The sequence below is a fragment of the Typopeltis vanoorti genome, chromosome 12 (assembly GCF_054136105.1).
Source record: "Typopeltis vanoorti isolate ZY-2024b chromosome 12, IOZ_Tvanoo_1.0, whole genome shotgun sequence".
In the NCBI taxonomy this organism is placed as follows: Eukaryota; Metazoa; Arthropoda; class Arachnida; order Uropygi; family Thelyphonidae; genus Typopeltis; species Typopeltis vanoorti.
Window position 1 is genome coordinate 135,522,512 of NC_143560.1, and position 18,738 is coordinate 135,541,249.

Sequence of the window (18,738 nt, forward strand, 5' to 3'; positions counted from 1 at the left end):
CTTAGTGGTCTGTAGAATTGTTTTAGGCATTGTACTGGTCCTCGGGCTTAGAAAGGTTGAGAAACGCTGATTTACACCAACTGTAACTACCGCCCACCACCACCACTAGTATTTTCACAGATGATCACAAACATCCATGCCCACGGCGGGATTCAAACCCGCAACCTTTTGGCTGGAGAGCAGATATGCTAACCACTCGGCCAACCAGGCTGGCTGTCATAACATCACGAAACGTTGACATGTTCAGAAACCATTAAAAATTTTAGTGAAGCCTGCGGGCCACTAAGCTACACTGTGGTATTTAGAATCATAAAATGTTTTCCAGATTCACAAGGAACGCTGTGCATTTGATACTTTATAAAATCCTATAAAAATAAACAAATTTAGCTTTAAGAGCATAGTAGGAGTTGGGTTCATGATAAGTAAATACAATCAATACTTGAAAAAAGATAATTTAATAAAGAAAAAATTCATTTTTTTACAATTTTAATGGGCAATTTGGCAATGTTTTTTCTAGACTAGCTTGTTGATGTTGGCATCAATGTTGGAAGTCGCTATGCGTAGAGTATTCTCAAGATGTTGGTCCATAATCTGAGTTCTTGTCTTGGACTTCACATGCTTCATTCTGGAGAAGAACTTCTTACATAAGTATGTGCTTCCTAACTAAGCGCACATCTTCAAAGCATCCTGGCGAAGATTAGGGAATGCATCTTCAGAAATGTAGTCATCGTAAAATGTAAGGAGGGGCACATTGAATAAATTTTCTCTCGAAGAAGAGTTGTTTTGGAGTTCAAGCAGCTCCATTTGTACTGAGCCTGGCATTTTGGCAGCATTGACACTGAATGGCATTGAAAATAAGTCTAAAGAAGACTGTTGGTTACGAAAATCACTAAATCTCTCTTTGAGCTCACTTCGCAACACGGCTAATTTTGTAGCATATTCATCAAAAAACGAACAGTTGGACTCAGCAAGAAGCTAAAAATGAGTTAAGTATTTTTTTGGGAGTTGTTGTGCTTCGCAAAGTTTCAGCTTGGTCACAAAAGCTTTGATGTGATCAGAGTGTGCACCAGTTGATCTTTGGATTGTAGCCGTGTAATTTAGGTCATTCATATGCAACGAGATGTCGGTCACAAAGGCAAAGTCTGCCATCCAATTCGGATTGTTAAATTCCGCATTCGAATTCCCTGTGGTTTGCATGATCTGCTGTATTCCGCTCCTTAAGTCAAAGATTCTTTTAAGAACCTTCCCTCTGCTCAACCAACGCACATCGCCGTGATCTACTAAACTCTTGGAATTGACGATGATTTAACCCTCTTGCCCTAATAATGTTGAAGACAGTCACAATACTTTCATGACATTTTCAAATTTAATAGTTTTTGTGCGCAAATTCTCCTGGTGGATTAAACAATCATAATGGACGAAATCTTTTCCTTCTAGTTCCGGTTCTTTCCATAGCAGCACAAAACCTGTCGTTTTTTCCCACCATAGCAGGGGCACCATCAGTTACCACATCCTTGAGGTTGGTTAAGCTGAGGTCAAAACGCTGGAGCGTTTTCTTGGCAGCTTCAAGAATATCAGTGCCTTTCGTCGTTCCCTTCATAGATACGAGCATTAGCAGTTCTTCTGTCACATTGAATTGTTGATCAGTGCCACGGACAAAGATAGCCAGTTCTGCTATATCCTTCACAATCTATGTTCTCATCTAAAGCAAGTGAATATGATGTAATTTTGATGACCGTTTTTTTAAAGTTCCTTCAACGTCATTGGCAAGTTCTTCGACACATCGTGCTACAGTTACCCCAGACAAACTCGGTTTTTTAAACACTTCCTTATTATTTGGGCACAGAATATCCCCAGCAGCGATGAGACACTCTTTCACAAACTCACCGTTCAAGAAGGCTTGATTTTTTAGCAATTTTTTTCAGCTATTACATACCTTACATTGAATCACGCTTCGCTCTCTTCCCTCTGCTTTTTAAACGTACTCTACTGGCATTTTAAATCAATTTGGAGACGGTTCACTTTGTCCACACAAAGACACCCTTGAAGGTGATCGAAATTGGACGCATGCTTTGTCTCATAGTGTTGTTTTGTATTGTATTCTTTTGATACTGACACTGACTCGCAAGAAATTAAACACATTGGCTTATCGTTGATCGGCACAAAAGAGTTCAAATTGGTCCACTTTTCATTCAAAATTCTACAAGAATCACTTGATTTATGCTTTTTACTTGTAGACACCATAGTGATGGAAGGTGAACCCAAAAAATCATCCAGAATGGCTGTGTAAAGGTTGTTATCCACTGAATATATCTCACACTGATGAAAAAAGTCTGGCAATATAAAACCACAATGGGCAATGGCTGACACTTTGTACCTGCGTGCACTTATATTGAATATTGCACTATTCACTACTGACTGACTGACTGACTGAGGATGAGATTCTCTTGTATTTATATGAAAATAACGAAGTATCGAGAACCTTCAAGATGTATCTGGAAGACACTAGATAACGCACTCGAACAAACTACTACTTCAGCCATCTACTTGTGACCTTAGTACTAGTACTTAAGTACTGCTTGGTGCTGGTAGATGGCTGAAGAAGCATGTCTATTTAATATTTATTTTTATAGGATTTTATGTAAAGTATCAATTGCACAGCGCTCCTTGTGAATCTGGAAAGCATCTTGCAATTCTAAATACTGTGGTATAGCTTAGTGGCCTGCAGGCTTAATTGAAATTATTTTTTATTTAATCGCGTTTTAATGTTAAGTAGTTAATTTTTCAAAATGGCCGGCGGGCCATGGCAAAGAGCTCTGAGGGCCATGTGTTGAAGACCCCTGACCTATATAAAGGGAAATGATACACTTTCTGGCAATCAAAAACTTTTTATTTAGTAATTTTTTTTTAAAAAAAAAAGAATATTATTACATCATACTACATATTATTATTACTTCGTTCTGAGCGACGCAGGATTCTTCCAATGGCCATTCTTGAAGGTCGCATCCCCTTTTTTTCAAGCATTCAAGTAGAAGTGGGATTTTCTTTCTTGAAATCTCGAATATGCACCAGAAAGTTTGGTTACCTTCACGCTTGTATGGTTCCTGCATTCGAAGGTACAGTGTAATAGGCCGAAATTTGCCTCCTACTTTCATCATGCTTGTTCTAATTTCCATGATGCTTTCTTGCTATGTTTACCAAATTAATATGACCCTATGTTTTGGACGATAACTGGCAGAACTCTTGATAAAGTTTCTTGAAATCGCACTTTGTAAGCAAATTACATTTGTAGTAGCATTTACAGCTGGCCTTTAACAATGAAATAAGTACTGAGTTATTACAACTGTGTTTAAGGATAACTTCCAGTATTTCTACACATTCAGAAATATTCACTGGTTTTGTTTACTTACCTTCTCTGGTGTTTCATAAGTTGACTCCTTTTTCGCCATCTTTCTTTGTAATTAAAGCAACTACAATAACTCGATAACTTCACTGAGCATGGACTAATGATTGAAAATGCCTAGGAATGTGCGAATCACAAGAACCAACATAAACGTGGTCATGCAAGTTTGTTGTTTTAAGGTTACAACTATGTTTACTTGTATCCTTCTCAATGCCAACTAGAGGCAAATTGCATCCAGCGCAATTTTTTGACGTGAATTACAATTAGAACGAATGGGTTAGGGAACCTTTCTCCTTTTCTATACTATTGGCGTTGGAACCTACATCTCTTTCATTGAGAAAAAAAATATTTTTAAATTTTTGCACTTACACCGTTTTCTTTGTCAACACCTCAATTATAAAAAGATGTTTATTTACTGGCTTATATTTCACTGGATTTCAAACCATCTTCAGAGCATATTACATGTTACAGTTAACATGCAATAATGGGTAAGTGAAACAGTTCATATTGTAATGGACAAAAGATTGAAAGTCTTAATGTGGCTCTGAAAAAATTTGTGACCTTGGATGCCTCTTTGTGCTATGGTTATGATCCACAAACAAAACATGCATGAAGCCAGTGGAAACATGCAAGAAACAACATGGTGGTTGTTCCCTACTAGCCCAATCCTTCTCCACGTGACTTTTTTTTATTCCAATGGATAAAGAAAACCACGAAAGGGAAGCAGGTTGATGTGGATGAAGTGCAAGAAAAGTCGCTGGAAAACCATAAACAGTATTCCAATTGAACAGTTCCAGAACTGTTTACAGCAGTGGAAAAAATGTTGAGATAAGTGCATTGACTCACTTGACTGACATGGAGAGTACTTTGAAGGAGACTAGAATAAGGTATTATAAACTTTAATCAAATTAAAAAAAATATTATTCAGTTATTTTTGGGTACCCCCTCATAGGGGTGCAATTCTAGCTCACCTCCTTGTGGTGCACCCTGGGTCACACTAAAGAGCTAGAGCAACTGGCAGCCAGACCATTGTGCAACCTGATGACCATATTTACACGTGGAAATTCAAAACCTTCACAATGGCTCCTCCCAGAACCAGATGACAAGGAACATCAGATGTAGTATTCATATCTGCCAGTTAAATGTTGAGGGTATTAGTGCATCAAAGTATCAGTATCTTTCTAAACTCCTACAAGATGAAAACATCGACCTACTTCTTATTCATGAATCACATATCGAATTTGAAGACCAAGTTAAATCTAGAGCAACAATTCCTGGTTACGATATTCTTAACGTATATTAACGATAGTAATAACATATAGTTATTACTATGGCAACATAACATATCCAAAATGATATTGAGAATGTTATGCTGATGACAAAATCCATAAGATCGCTGTTAGAATGGCGGACATCACGATTGTGAATGTGTATAAACCACCTGCAACTGCTTGGCCAATTGATGTTTTACAGATATACCCCCATCTAATGGTGCACTCTGGAGACTTTAACAGTCACCATACTTCTTGGAAATATGATTGGAATGATCAAAATGGGGAAACATTAGCTGAATGGGCAGATCTACACTGTCTCCACATGGTTTTTGATGCCCAGGAAAAAGGCACCTTTAGATCAAGAGTTTAGAATAAGGAATATAACCCTGATCAAATCAGGGTTATATTTTCTCCACTGATAGTGAAAATCAACTTTTACAGGTCTCCAGACGTATTCTCGAGGTTTTTCCAAATAGTCAATGCTGTCCCATCTTAATGGAATTAGGCACCCAAATTCCAGTGATAACATCATTTCCTAGACCAAGATGGAATTTCCAGAAAGCTGACTGGGAAAATTTACTGTGGACCTATGCACGTCTTAGAAGAATTCCCCCAACCCATAAATATACATGGTTCACTAGAGTAGTCATAGCTGTGGGAAAAAGATGCATCCCTCGAGGCTACTGAAAAGAATGTGCCAGGATGGACTGATGAAAGCGAATCCCTGTATTGGGAATTCCTTGAGAGTAAGGATCCTGAGATAGGAGAAGTAGTGCTTCATAGGCTTAATGTTGCTCGAAAGGAAAAGTAGATCAAATTAACTGAGAACATAGATTTTAAACACTCTAGCAGAAAAGCCTGGTCACTACTCACGAAGCTCAGCGCAAGCCCCTTTGTACCAAAGAAATCTTCAACTGTAGACCCAAATCAGGTGGCTGCTCATTGTTTTGCTTTCTAGAACCCCTGTAGACAAAGAACATACCAGAGAGGTAAAACGTTATTAAAGGCTATGAAGGCTAATTCAAAAGAACCTACCATTCTCCTTGCCTTTTTCTTCTGAGGAAATATCTTTGTTGCTTCAAAACATCAAAACAAGGAAGGCTCCTGGATTCGATAATATTCATAATGAATTCCTGATACATTGTGGGCCTTATTCTAGATTGTGGTTGGCCAAATTCTTTAGCAACATACTTGAAAGTGGTTTCGTCAATAGGGAATTTAAAAGGACAAAAATCATTGCTGTGCTAAACCTGGTAAGCCAGCAGACAGAAGTGAAAGCTGTTGTCCCATAGACCTTTTAAATGTAACTTACAAACTGCTGGAGAGACTGATTCTGAATAAGATCAGTGGGAAAAATCTGGAATGTGTTCCAATAGAACAAGTGCGGTTCAGAAGAGATACATTGAAGCAGGGTTTCAAAGGTGTCTGAAGACTACTGCAGTCTTTGTTGACTTGACAGTGGTCTATGACACTGTCTGGAGGGAGGGACTCATATACAAATTCCTTGAGATCATTCCATCTAAAACAGTGGGGCACCTTATAAACAAATTATTATGTGATCGATATTTCAGTGGTAAATGGGGGAAATATCAGTAAAGAGTGCTTAAAAATGGGCTACCACTGGGCTCAGTGCTAGAGCTGCTGCTTTTCAGTCTTTAAAACGCAGACATCCCTGAAACAGTTAGTAGAAAGAACTTTGTCATATAAACAATATATGATTAATATCGCTGCTAAAGTACGTACTAGAAATAATATAATTCAAAAGCTCTGCAGTACTACATGGGGCTCCATGTAGTACCGCAGAGCCACCATGTGAACAAATTAGATATTCAACTTAATCTCACTATGCACTTAATAATGGGCTGTATCAGAAGCACACCCTTACAATGGCTCCCCATTCTGAGGCATATTTCTTCTCCAGAATTGCAACGACAGGAAGCTGTGCTTTGTGAATATAAAAGAATCCTAAATAATCAAAATCTCTCAGTACATGAGTTTATTCCAGATGCTTTATCTGATAGATTAAAATCCAGAAGACCTGCCGTTAAAAGCCTGTAATCTTCTCGGTCAGCATGCCAGCATGAATAAGTGGGATGTACTGTGATCTCAAGCAGTATCACTCGAAGTCCGTAGCTACATAAATATTCTTCAAAAGCCATCTGGATTTGACCTGCCCAGGAATATATGGAAGACTGCTACAGGATCTGTACAGGTCATGGTGTATGTGGAGACTTACTATCAAAATGGGGAAAGATACCGAATTCCCACTGCCCTTGTGCAGCCAAGACCTAAACCATTTGTCATATAGTTCAGAAATGTCACTTAAAGACATATCCAGGTGATCTAAAGGACATTTTTGACCTATCCCTTGAGGCAATTAATTGGATTAAAAATCTAAATGTAAAAATATGACTATATTTTTTGCTTGATGCTTGTCATATATTTAATACCTGTATTTTATCTGCTTGTTTATGTTTTACTTATAATTTTATATATTGTATCTTATCTATATTCATATGCATTTTATTTTATTTCCTTTTAGCCATGTGTATATGCCATACGATAAATAAATAAACTCCCTCGTAAACCAGTTAATAAACATCTTTTTTATAATTTAGTTGGTTTGGTGTTGTAATACCGTTAAAATAAGTGATGAATAATGTTCAATACCTAAGCTTGTCTATTAGATTCTCTCTTATGTGTTTTCCAAGGAATAGAACTAGCTAGTCTTTGAATCAAATATGTTAGTTTCTTCTTACTGCCAACGGTTTCTTTGATGAGCAAATATTATTATTATACCGGCACCTCTATGGAGTCCGAAGACTCATCACAGGAAACCCAATCTATCCACACATTTTATCATACCTCTCCTTGAACCCATTAACAGGCAAAGCACTCACAACTGACTCTGCCAACCCATTCCACTCATTCACAACTCTCTAAGCAAATATTGTAACCACTTGGTTAACTTAAAGATCTTAAATGATTATGATATGATTCTCATTAAGAATGTGATTCTAATTAAGTTTTCCATTTGCCATGTGTTAGCATATATGTATTTATTGGAATAATACTTACAAAATTAAGTCATCGGTAACTATTGCTAATGTCAGTGATTTATTGAAAATAATCAGTTAATCCTGATGTACATTTTGCTCACTTTTATGTGTCATCAGTTTTTGGTAATGCTGTGTAGTTAATTCTTCCTGCACAGTCTGCTGTCTCTATCTTTATGTTTTCAGATTGAAAAGCTGTTTCTTGGTGGATGGGTAGGAAAAGGGAGTATTACAACTTAGTGGTGTTGCTAAACATGGTCATATTATGCATTTGATAGAATTTAAATGCTTTAGTCCACATTGAGCTATTTCTAGATGGGCACAATGTCAGAAGTATTTGCATTACTTCTTTACAAGTAGAATACTATCTCTATATTTGAGATCAACTAACTCACCTTCAATTTTAAAAATGAAAAAAAAATTGGTTTATGAAAGAAGATAAGTGTTCTAAATTGTTTAGATTAACTCACTCTTGGACACGATGCCAGGCTAGACTTGATCACGGACTCAAAATATCTAGGCTAGTCTTGGATTCTGATTCATAGTCTCAAAACATGGTATTCCCAAACTGTAGTTGCAACCTATGATATAATAGGGTTTCTAGTTTATTATATTTATGGATTCCTTGATTAGATATGAAGGGAAGCTGTCAGTATGATATGACATAGTGCTGTGTCCCATCAGCTTTGTGATTTGTCATGGATGCATTGTGTATGCTCAGATTTTTCCTTTATTTTCTGTGTTATTAGTACTGACATATTCCATTTTTCTCATTGCTGAAACGTATTCTTTCCTGATGTGTAGTATTGACCAAAAGAACATAATAAATTTAGTTTAATCCTTTATCCAAGTGTAAGCAAACAAAGTTTGCTCCTGAAGTATCTTGAGGTAACTTGTGGAAAAGGTGGACTAAGCTCTCGTCACTTGCCTTAGTATCTCTCTCTCTCATAATGCAAAGCACATCTCCTTGCAGACATGTATAATGCTATGCATTAAGGGAAGAGCCACTACCCAGACTGGTTTCAACCCTTATTGGGGTCTCGTCAGAGGGAGCCAGACCCAGAGGTGGTGATACTAAGGTGGAAGTAACAGAGAAGTCATATTTATCTATACGAGTTGCCAAAAGGTGTCTCACCTTATTATTAAATAACTCTGGATTACAGTTAGATGTTGGAATTTTTTTTTTTTCTTTCTTCTACTTGGTTAGACTGTAATAAATTTAGTTTAATCCTTTATCCGAGTGTAAGCAAACAAAGTTTGCTCCTGAAGTATCTTCAGGACTGAGGCAACTCCTGGTAAATGTCTGGCTCCCACTGACAAGACCTCAATAATGGTCGAAACCAGTCTGGGTAGTGACCCATCCCTTAATGCAAGCATTATACATGTCCGCAAGGAGATGTGCTTTGCATTATGGGAGATACTAAGGCAAGTGATGAGAGCTTACTCCACCTTTACCACGAGTTGCCTCAGTCCTGAAGATATTTCAGGTGCAAACTGTGTTTGCTTACACTTGGATAAAGGATTAAACTAAATTTAGTATAGTCTAACCAAGTGGAAAAAAAAAACTTCCAACATCTTCCTCTAATCCAGAGTTATTTAATAATAAGGTGAGACACTGTTTGGCAACTCATATAGATAAATATGACTTCTCCATTTCTTCCACCTTAGTATCACCACCTCTGGGTCTGGCTCCCACTGATGAGACCTAATAAGGGTTGAAACTGGTCTGGGTACTGGCCCTTCCCTTAATGCATAACATTATACATGTCTGCAAGGAGATGTGCTTTGCATTATGGTAGATACTAAGGCAAGTGATGATAGCTTAGTCGACCTTTACCACGAGTTGTCTCTCCTGAAGATACTTCAGGTGCAAACTTTGTTTACACTTGGATAAAGGATTAAACTAAATTTATTATAGTCTAACCAAGTGGGGAAAAAATAAAACTTCCAGCAGAAGAACATGTTACATGATAAAGCAGATTTGGTTGCTGTCTTTTGGCAGACAGCTTAGAAATAGACTTGTAAGCTACCTGGATATTATGTTGTGTTAAGAAGTGGATATTGAGAAGTGATCCTGATTGAAAGATTTTTGATGTGATGGAAATCTAAATTGCTAAATTTCAGGATTTTTGTCAGGACAGGATATCAGAAAATATTATCCCTTGGATGGTGTTCCTGAAATATCAGCTTAGAACAAAGTGGTTAAAAGACTAAAGTTCATCTTTTATGATAGATTGCTCATTTTTCTGGATTTGAATTATGCCTTTAAAACACACAATCTCTGTTTTAAAAGATGAATACAAAAATACTTATTAGATTTGACTACAGTGTGTATTAGAGGCAGACTCCCCCCCCCCCCATTATCTGCCATTCTGAGGGTATAGACGAAAAAGCATGGTCTACTCTTTTCTATTGGTAAAAAAACAAAGAATGATGATTGATTTCTCTATTAACTTGCTTTGTTTTCTTAATCTTTCAGAATAACAGCAATCATTTCCAGCAATGAGGCCTTTCCTCCTGTATCAAGAAGCATAGCAGCTACAGGAGGCATAGAACTCATTTATTAATTTAACATTTAAAAAAAAATTGTTCTGCCAGACAGTCCCAAAGTACTGTTTATACTAGTATATATTTCTTCTTTTGTTACAAGTTTATCTTTTTATAAATGAAATATATTTCACTTGGATAAGTGCAAAATTTACTTATATAGATTAGCACATCATTATATTCATTGTGTGAGTGATCAATAATATAAGCATCTGTAATTTTTAACAGGATAAGAATTCTGTATTAAACAAAGAAAAGGAACTGCTGAGATTATCAGAACAATTACAGAAACTTCAGGAGATTAGTCAGCGAGATTCAGAATCAGTAGCTATTGCACAAAAGTATTTCCAAACTACTGTAGCTGGATTATCCAGCAATGGACAAGGGGAAGAGGCTACTCTAGCTGATCAGTTAATGAGTTAGTATCATTCTTTATTCTGTATAGCTATATAATTTATTTTCTACCCTTATTCAGTGATACACAGCATGCAGGCTGTTTGTTACCAAAAAATCAATTTGACATGATCCTTGAAACATTTTCTTAACATGCTAAAATATGATTTACTTATGATTGTGTAACACTTTTTTAAGTTTTTTATTATTATTATTATTACATCACACCTCCAGGGAGTCCAAAGACTCATCGAGGGAAGGCATCTACTCTACAACTCTTCATCTCAGTACTCCACCAACCTTCATCTAACACCAATGCCATCTACTGCCGACTACCACCACTAGTACTTCCACAGACAACGACAACATCCATACCCACGGCGGGATTCGAACCCGCAGCCTTTTGGCTGGAGTGCGGATATGCTAACCACTCGACAAACCAGGCCGACTGATTTTACTAATTAAAGATTTTGAACTGATCATATGTAAGCATCAGTACTTTGGATGGGTTTAAAGAATAAATAATCTGGAACGCTGTTTAAAATCTGAACAATCCACTTTTCACAAGCTGCATCGTGTCTTCAATAAACACAGTTTTTGTCTCATGCCAGGTAGTGTAAAATTTATTTACCACCTAAATCATTCACAAATATAGTGGAATTCATATAAACCAGTGACTGGTTTGTGTGAAAGCAGATCCAATCCATCATACATGATTGGTGTGTGTGTGTGTGCACCCTTGAAAGTTGATATACACAAATTTGCCTTTGCCATTCTCATTTGAAGTGACACTTAAGTTTCCTAATGCTGACATTCTCATGTTACTCAGTTTCTGGATCTTATCTCTTTTTTTACATTAGGGTCATGGCCAATCTCACCTAAGTAATTTGACTTCTTGAAAAGTTGATACTGGCTAAAATATTGAGGCTCTTATTTCTGTATTTTTTTTCTCAGGACTACTACATAAAAATAATTAGTTTTATAATTTTATTTCATGCTTTATACAGCACACCATTATCAAACTAATTCTTTTTGAATGTAGATTTAAGCAAATTAATTCCAGCCTGGTTAGCTGATCCTCTATCCAGCCCAAAGGCCGTGGGTTCGAATCCCGTTGTAGGCATGGACGTTTGTGATTGTATGTGAAAATAATAGTGTTGGTGGGTGGTAGATGGCATTGGTTTAGATTAGCGCTTCCCAAACTGTGGGCCATGGCCCCCCCTTTGGGACCATAGGCTTTGTTGAGGGGGAGGGCATGAAATAATGAAAACAAATTGAAAATCTTTTAAGACTTAAAAACGTCTTAAAAGACTTAAAAAATCTACTTAAAAAAGTAGATTTTTTATCTTAAAAGAAACGTATTTAATTTTTATTATTTATTATTTCTTTTTTGTTATTTTTTATATTTTAATGGAAAAAAATCGCACATCGGTGCTGGTTCACAAATTTTGCTTCCTGCTTATTTCTGTGCTTAATGAATATTAGTAAATATATGCTTATTCATATAAGTTTCATTTCAAAGCAGAAATTTAAGAATTGCAGTTTCAAATATTTCACCTGATATCGGTGTACCAGTATTGAAACACTTCTATCACATGAAATTGTTATTAAACTTCTTTTATGTTTTTAATTCTTGTTTTATTACTAAGCGTTTTACGTTTCATGTGTTGTACTGCAAACGTACAATAACAATATATCTATCTATATAAAAATATGAGATAATGTGCCATGTCAAATGTGTATGTAAGATGCTAAAAATGTAATATTTGCATTTGATTTTTGCAATATTCGCTGTGTATGTTTTGTATTGAATATAAATACAATAAATATTATAATAATTTATGTCTATATTACTTTTTTTTTTTGAGGGGAGCCGTGAAATATTTTAATTTTTCTAAAGGGGGCCCTGACATCCAGAAGTTTGGGAAGCACTGGCTTAGATGATAATGGTAGTTGTGGTTCATTGTAGTTGGTGGATTGAGTGGTAGAGACAAAGAGTTGTAGATTAGGTGTCCTCCCTCAATGCGTCTCCTCAATTACACTCCTTGGAAGTGTCACATAATAATAATATTAAATTTTTAACTGGATCTATTGTTGCTTTTTCATCACTGCATTAGAAGTGATTTAATGAAACTATTTCAAATAAGGTCAAAGGCACAAGACAAGTCTGAAGTAGTTTCTATTTTGTTGAAGCTTTTGACCATAAATACTGTTGGTACAGTATTTCAGATAGGCTACTTTACGAGGGTGGTCTGAAAAGTTCTCGTCCTTGATCATAGATGACAACACTATCCACACAATTTTTTTTTTTTTAAGTTGGTACATCTGTCATAAGCATCCATGTGAAATTGCAAGTCATTCTATCAAGTAGTTTGTTTTATACAGCGGTCTAAAGCAAAAGTGTTGTCTGTACCTCTTGAAATGGATAAAATTAAGTAACGTGCAGTTATAAAATTGTTTGTAAAAGAAGTAAAATTCTTTGTAAATGACAAAAGAAATTCATTCAAAGTTCATAAAATTTTATGGGCATTCTTCTCCTTAGTTTTCGACAATTAAGAAATGGGCTGCCGTGTTTAAACATGGCCGTACCAGCCTTGAAGATGATCCACGTGAAGGACGTCCAAAAAGTGTAACATCAGAAATCATTGAACAAGTGCACAATATGGTATTGGATGACTTGCGAGTCAAAGTGCGTGAAATTGCTGAGACTATAGGCATCTCAAAAGAATGTGTAGGATATATTTTGCATGAAGAATTGCAAACGAAAAAGCTTTGCACAAGATGGATGCCACTCTTGCTCACAGTAGATCAAAATGCCTCTTCCCTATTTATTTTAAGATTTTGATACAAATTGAAACTGTGATGAGACTATAAAAAATCGACAGTGCTTCCATCCTTTGTGCCAATTTCATTGGCTGAGTGGTTAGCATATCCGCTCTCCAGCTAAAAGGCTGCAGGTTCGAATCCTTCCATGGGCATGGATGTTTGTGATTGTCTGTGAAAATACTAGTGGGTGGTAGATGGCATTGGTGTAAGAAGATGAAAAAATATAAACATATTTTTATATTTTTAAACAATATTAAAAAAATATTTTTTTTATTGTGATGATACTAAACTGTGACTAATCAGAGGAGGGCACGTACTTATGTAGATGCCCTCCTTCAATGAGTCTTTGGATTCCCTGGAGGTGTCACGAAATAACAAGAACAATACGTCGTTTACTCTTCCCAATTTATTTTAAGAGTTTGATACAAATTTAAACTGAGATGACACTAAAAAAATTGATAGTGCATATGTCCTTTGCTCGTGATTGTATTTTCATTATTCTATTTTCATTATTGTATTCACGTTTGTCCCTGTATTGCAAATATCAAAGTAATTACTTAAATATAGAGCCAATAGGCTTCATTTTGGCAATATAAACATTATTCAAATTAAGGAGATATTAAATCCCACATTGATGTGGGATTTAATATCCCCTTAATTTGAATAATGTTTATATCGCCGAAATGAAGCCTATTGGCTCTTTATATTTAAGTAACTTAATGGTTGCACCTGTTTGACAACTCGTATAGCAGAGTATATAAGTTCTTTTCGCTATACCCTTTGGTATCTATTTGGTCTAGCTACTCACCGATGAAGCCTCAAAAAAGGCTGAAACCGGTCTGGGTAGTGACCTCCCACCATAATGTAATAACAGCATACATTTCCTAGGAAATGTGTTTTTACATTATGGAAAATACCAAGATTAGCGATCAGAACTTTCCCCACCTTTGCAACGAGTTGCCTGAGATTGTACTACGTACTAGGACTACTTGCATTAGCTCACGCTAGTGGCCGCCGATACTTTTATAGTTGACTATATTCGGCATGAAACTCTCTGATTCCAATCTTTGAGTTTCTTATTCAGTTTTAAAACAATGTGGGATTTAATATCCCCTTAATTTGATCAAAATAATTGTTGAAATTGTTCTTTCTATTGAAATAAATTCAATTTCACAAATTGTTTGAGGGAATTTCATTCCATTTTTAATTCACTGTCTGATTTCTAAATATATCCCCTCCTCTCTTATAGTATTATTTCCATTCTCCTTCACATGGAAACAGTTATAAAAACCATTCATCTGAAATGAGTATATTTGAATATATGTATAGGAGGAAAAATGGAAATAGAAAAAGTTAATTCATATGCTATTCATTTATAATATTATTTGTTACATAGTGTCATTTGTTTAAAAGACAAAACTTGTATTAATAATGCAGTACTTTTTGTCTCTATTTTTACCATCTATTTTTTTTACCACCATTTCATCATACTTTGCTTTCATAAAAAAGAGCGGGATAATGTTGCTGATAGACTCATTGTCACTTTTATCTCACTGTCATCACAGGTGTGTTGGGGGATATGATAGATGTATTTAAGTTGGTGAAAAGGTTTTTTAGGAATAGAAATAGGGGAGAAGAAGTAACTACAGTTCATTCATGGAAATTGAATAAGAGATTTGTCAGCAAAAATGAGCTGATATTTTCTCATAAGTGGTGAGCAAGTGTAATAGGTTTCCAGAGAAAGTGGTGAATGCAACATCATTGCATAAGATGTATAACTGGCATTATCTGAACTATATGGGTCATTCCTGAAAGTTATTTCTGTTACTTTCAGTATTACAAGTAATTGATGAATGGACCTTTTATCAGTCCTGGACTCCGTTGAGCTGACAGCATCTTATTATTGTCAGATATCCTGTATATACTCGTGGTAATCGTGTTTTTCATTATGTTTTTACTGTGACTAATTTGCCCTGTATTTGAAATTGCGTAACAAATTTCCATTTGGCAACTAGTTTCCAAAGCGCTGCATTACTGTCTCAAAGTGTATTGTTCCCCTTTCTGGTATGACCTTTTGAATATTTTACTTCAGTTTGCTTTTCAATATTTGTTATTATTTTGCACCAAACCTCCATAGATGTGCCTTATGAAGTCCTCCCAGTCAGCAACATGTCTATCATGATGAACTTTAAACTCATTTACACTCCCGGCATTTACGACACATTTCATCAATGCATTCCATTTAAAAGAACATCTTAAGACTATTATGCATAACTCTTGGGGATGGTTCTTGTTCCCGTCTCTTCCGTTGTTCTACCATTTGAAAAAATCTCTTCATATCCATACAGTAAGCACCTCTCAGCAGCTTAATAATGTCTCAATCATATAATCCCTTTGTCTTTTATCTACCAGACTGTGCAGATAATACGAATTCAATCTGTCCTCATAGCTAACGTTTCCAACCCTTTTGTACTTGCTCTCCTAATGGCATCTTCTTTAACTTCTTTTCCCCGCCCCTTATTTGATTTTACTTCACCGACCGATTAGGGTGGTGTTTTTCTGCCAAACATCCTTTGGTTGGCGAGCCCGTAACGATGTCTTAATCCGGGAATCGGCCCTGAGCGATAGTCTGTTGTTTTTCTTTTGCTAGCCTCTAACTTAATCCCCTTTCCAAAATTTCTCTATGAACTTACTTAATATTTTAATCTCTAGCCTCTCACATGCCATCTCTTATGACTAATCCTTTTCTGTCTTATTTAGTTAAATTTTCTCTTTTATATCATATTACAACATTAATATATTCTTTTTATTTTTGTTAGTTAGTTCAACAAACACCTTTATATTTTATATATTTTATTGGATGCAATAATATTTCTTTTAATTAATTCGTCTATTATCTTTTATGCAGGGTTTTTAATTTATTTATTCTTCATGTTACACCATGATAGCTGAGAATTCTACATTCTTAAGATATCAGGTGTAACAATTGACATATCAAAAAGTGTATGGGGATGCACGTCTGCAAAATTTAAGGTGACCAATGTTATTTTACCTCAGGGATTAGTCCTTGGTCCATTGTTATTCAATCTCTGCATTAGTGACATAAATGTTTAATAGAACTTGTGTAATTATCACAATTATTATATATGTGTATTAATAAGAATATAATAATTTCATTACTGCAAATATTTCAACTAGAAACTAACTCGTCATCATCAACACATCAGTGTGATCACGAGATGAAGCTACAACAAACAATATTAATCCTATTTTCTTTGTTGTAACATCGCTTTGTGATCATGCTGATGCACTAATGATGATCAGTTAATTTCTGGTTGAAATATTTGCAGTAAAGAAATTACTATATTCTTGTGAAAAAACAATTCAGTAGAATTTTATCTGAAACAAATACTGACATGTCAGCATAAGGAAATAATTTTAACAAGATCTGATCTCCTGATAATTCTGAGGTGGTAATGCAAATAATAGTTGGGATGTGCAAAGGTGTGTGTTAAAGGTGATATTAAGACTGTGTAATGTAGATTATGAGAAGAGATTGAGAATTTGTAAAGAGACTGCAAACAGGAGAAAGAGGGGTGATATGATTGAGACTTAAAATTTCTGAAAGGGTCGTACAGGATACCAGTAGATGGAATTTTTCATTTTATGGAGGGTGGGGAGAGAGCATCCATGGAAGTTGAGAATGAATGCAGTCAGGAAAGGAGTGACAGCGAGATTTTTCTCTCATAGAGTGGTGCCTTGTTGGAAATGACTGGCGTTTGAATGTATGCAGGTAATGTTAATGAATTCAGAAAAATATATTACTGCTGTTGTGAGTGATATGTGGTCTCCCTTGCGCTGGAGCTTGCTGGTAATAATAAATCTTACTAATGAGAACTGAACATAGCAGTTGATATGTTGACTGAACAGGGTGTTATTCAATGGAACTATAATTATCAAATTCCTGATATGCACCCTCAGGGGACATATAAGATAACTGATAATACTACATGATAGTATCACAATGTAAAATGATGGTACAGCATGACAGAATGGAACTATCACCAATTCCTGTACTTCAATTCTAACTGCTGACTTACAACTCAATTAAAGACTAAGTATTGCTTGATGTAATACCCCATTGGCACCATATAACTGTAGCTTATTGAATAGCTTCTCTCTTGGCACTTTGTCATATGCCTTTTCCAGATCGACAAAACTTAAATACACATTTTTGTTATATTTCCATGTTTACTCAACTATTTGTCATAAAGTAAAGATCTGATCCTGACAGCCTCTATTTGACCTGAATCCAGCTTGTTCTTCATCAAGCTTTTCTTCCACAATTCTTCTCAACCGTTTCTCAAGTCTACTTGCATAAATCTTGCCAGGAACATTCAGTAGGGAAATACCTCTGTAATTCTTACATTCAGTTTTATTTCCCTTTTTATATATGGGTACCATGAGAGCTCTAATCCAATCATCGGGAATTCCTTAGATATGATTGGTAATAAATAGGGCTGCTGAAAAATATTGCTGGAATTTGATGCAATTATGTGAAGCAACTTGCTTTTATGGTTCATTCACAAATATCAAATTCGTGGTTTTAGGAGAAAATTTCTTCATTCTGGTGATCACTTAAATATTTTGATAAGCTAGATAAATTTGGCTATGTTTTGTAATGATAATACTACTACTGAGTGAGCTTATCATGTTTATCACATAACCATTAATAGCTGCATGTTGGAAATGCACTTTTGTTTCTGTTTAAGTAAAACTGCTTGTTGTAAACACAGTAATTTAGATATTCATTTTACCTACATCTGTGATTCATAAACATTCCTGGTTCTCATGTCAGCACCTGTACTGATGTTAACAAGACAGGCAGGATTAGAATTAGAAGTATGAATATTTCTTCTAATTAATTGACTTACCTACAGCTGTTTTTTTTTTTTTTTTTTTTTTTTTGTTATTTGAAACAGTGTGTGTTGCACTATGCTTTTATGGAGTAATAAGTAAGATAAGCTTTATTTACTGCCTGTGGTATTAATTATCCTGCAGTTTCCATGTGATGTTACAGAATTAGCATAAGCCATTGTGACCTATGCAGGGTGGTGATAGCATAATGGCATCTGGGATGTATGTGCAACAAGCTCATATTTAAATATTAGTTTTTTCCTCTGCATTTCCTTTTTTTTTACTTTCATGAAAGTATAATTGCTAGCCTGGTTGGCCGAGT

General features: G+C 35.6%; 1 protein-coding gene across 3 annotated transcripts in view; it reads left to right on the forward strand.

The window, feature by feature from the left end:
- Window positions 1–18,738, forward strand: part of SMC2 (structural maintenance of chromosomes 2) — a 555,382-nt gene that overhangs the window by 156,034 nt on the left and 380,610 nt on the right. For all 3 annotated transcript variants that reach the window (XM_090401108.1, XM_090401106.1, XM_090401107.1), the window contains one exon: window positions 10,509–10,698. In XM_090401108.1, the coding sequence (XP_090257234.1) occupies window positions 10,509–10,698 (190 nt within the window). The remainder of the gene's footprint in view (window positions 1–10,508; window positions 10,699–18,738) is intronic.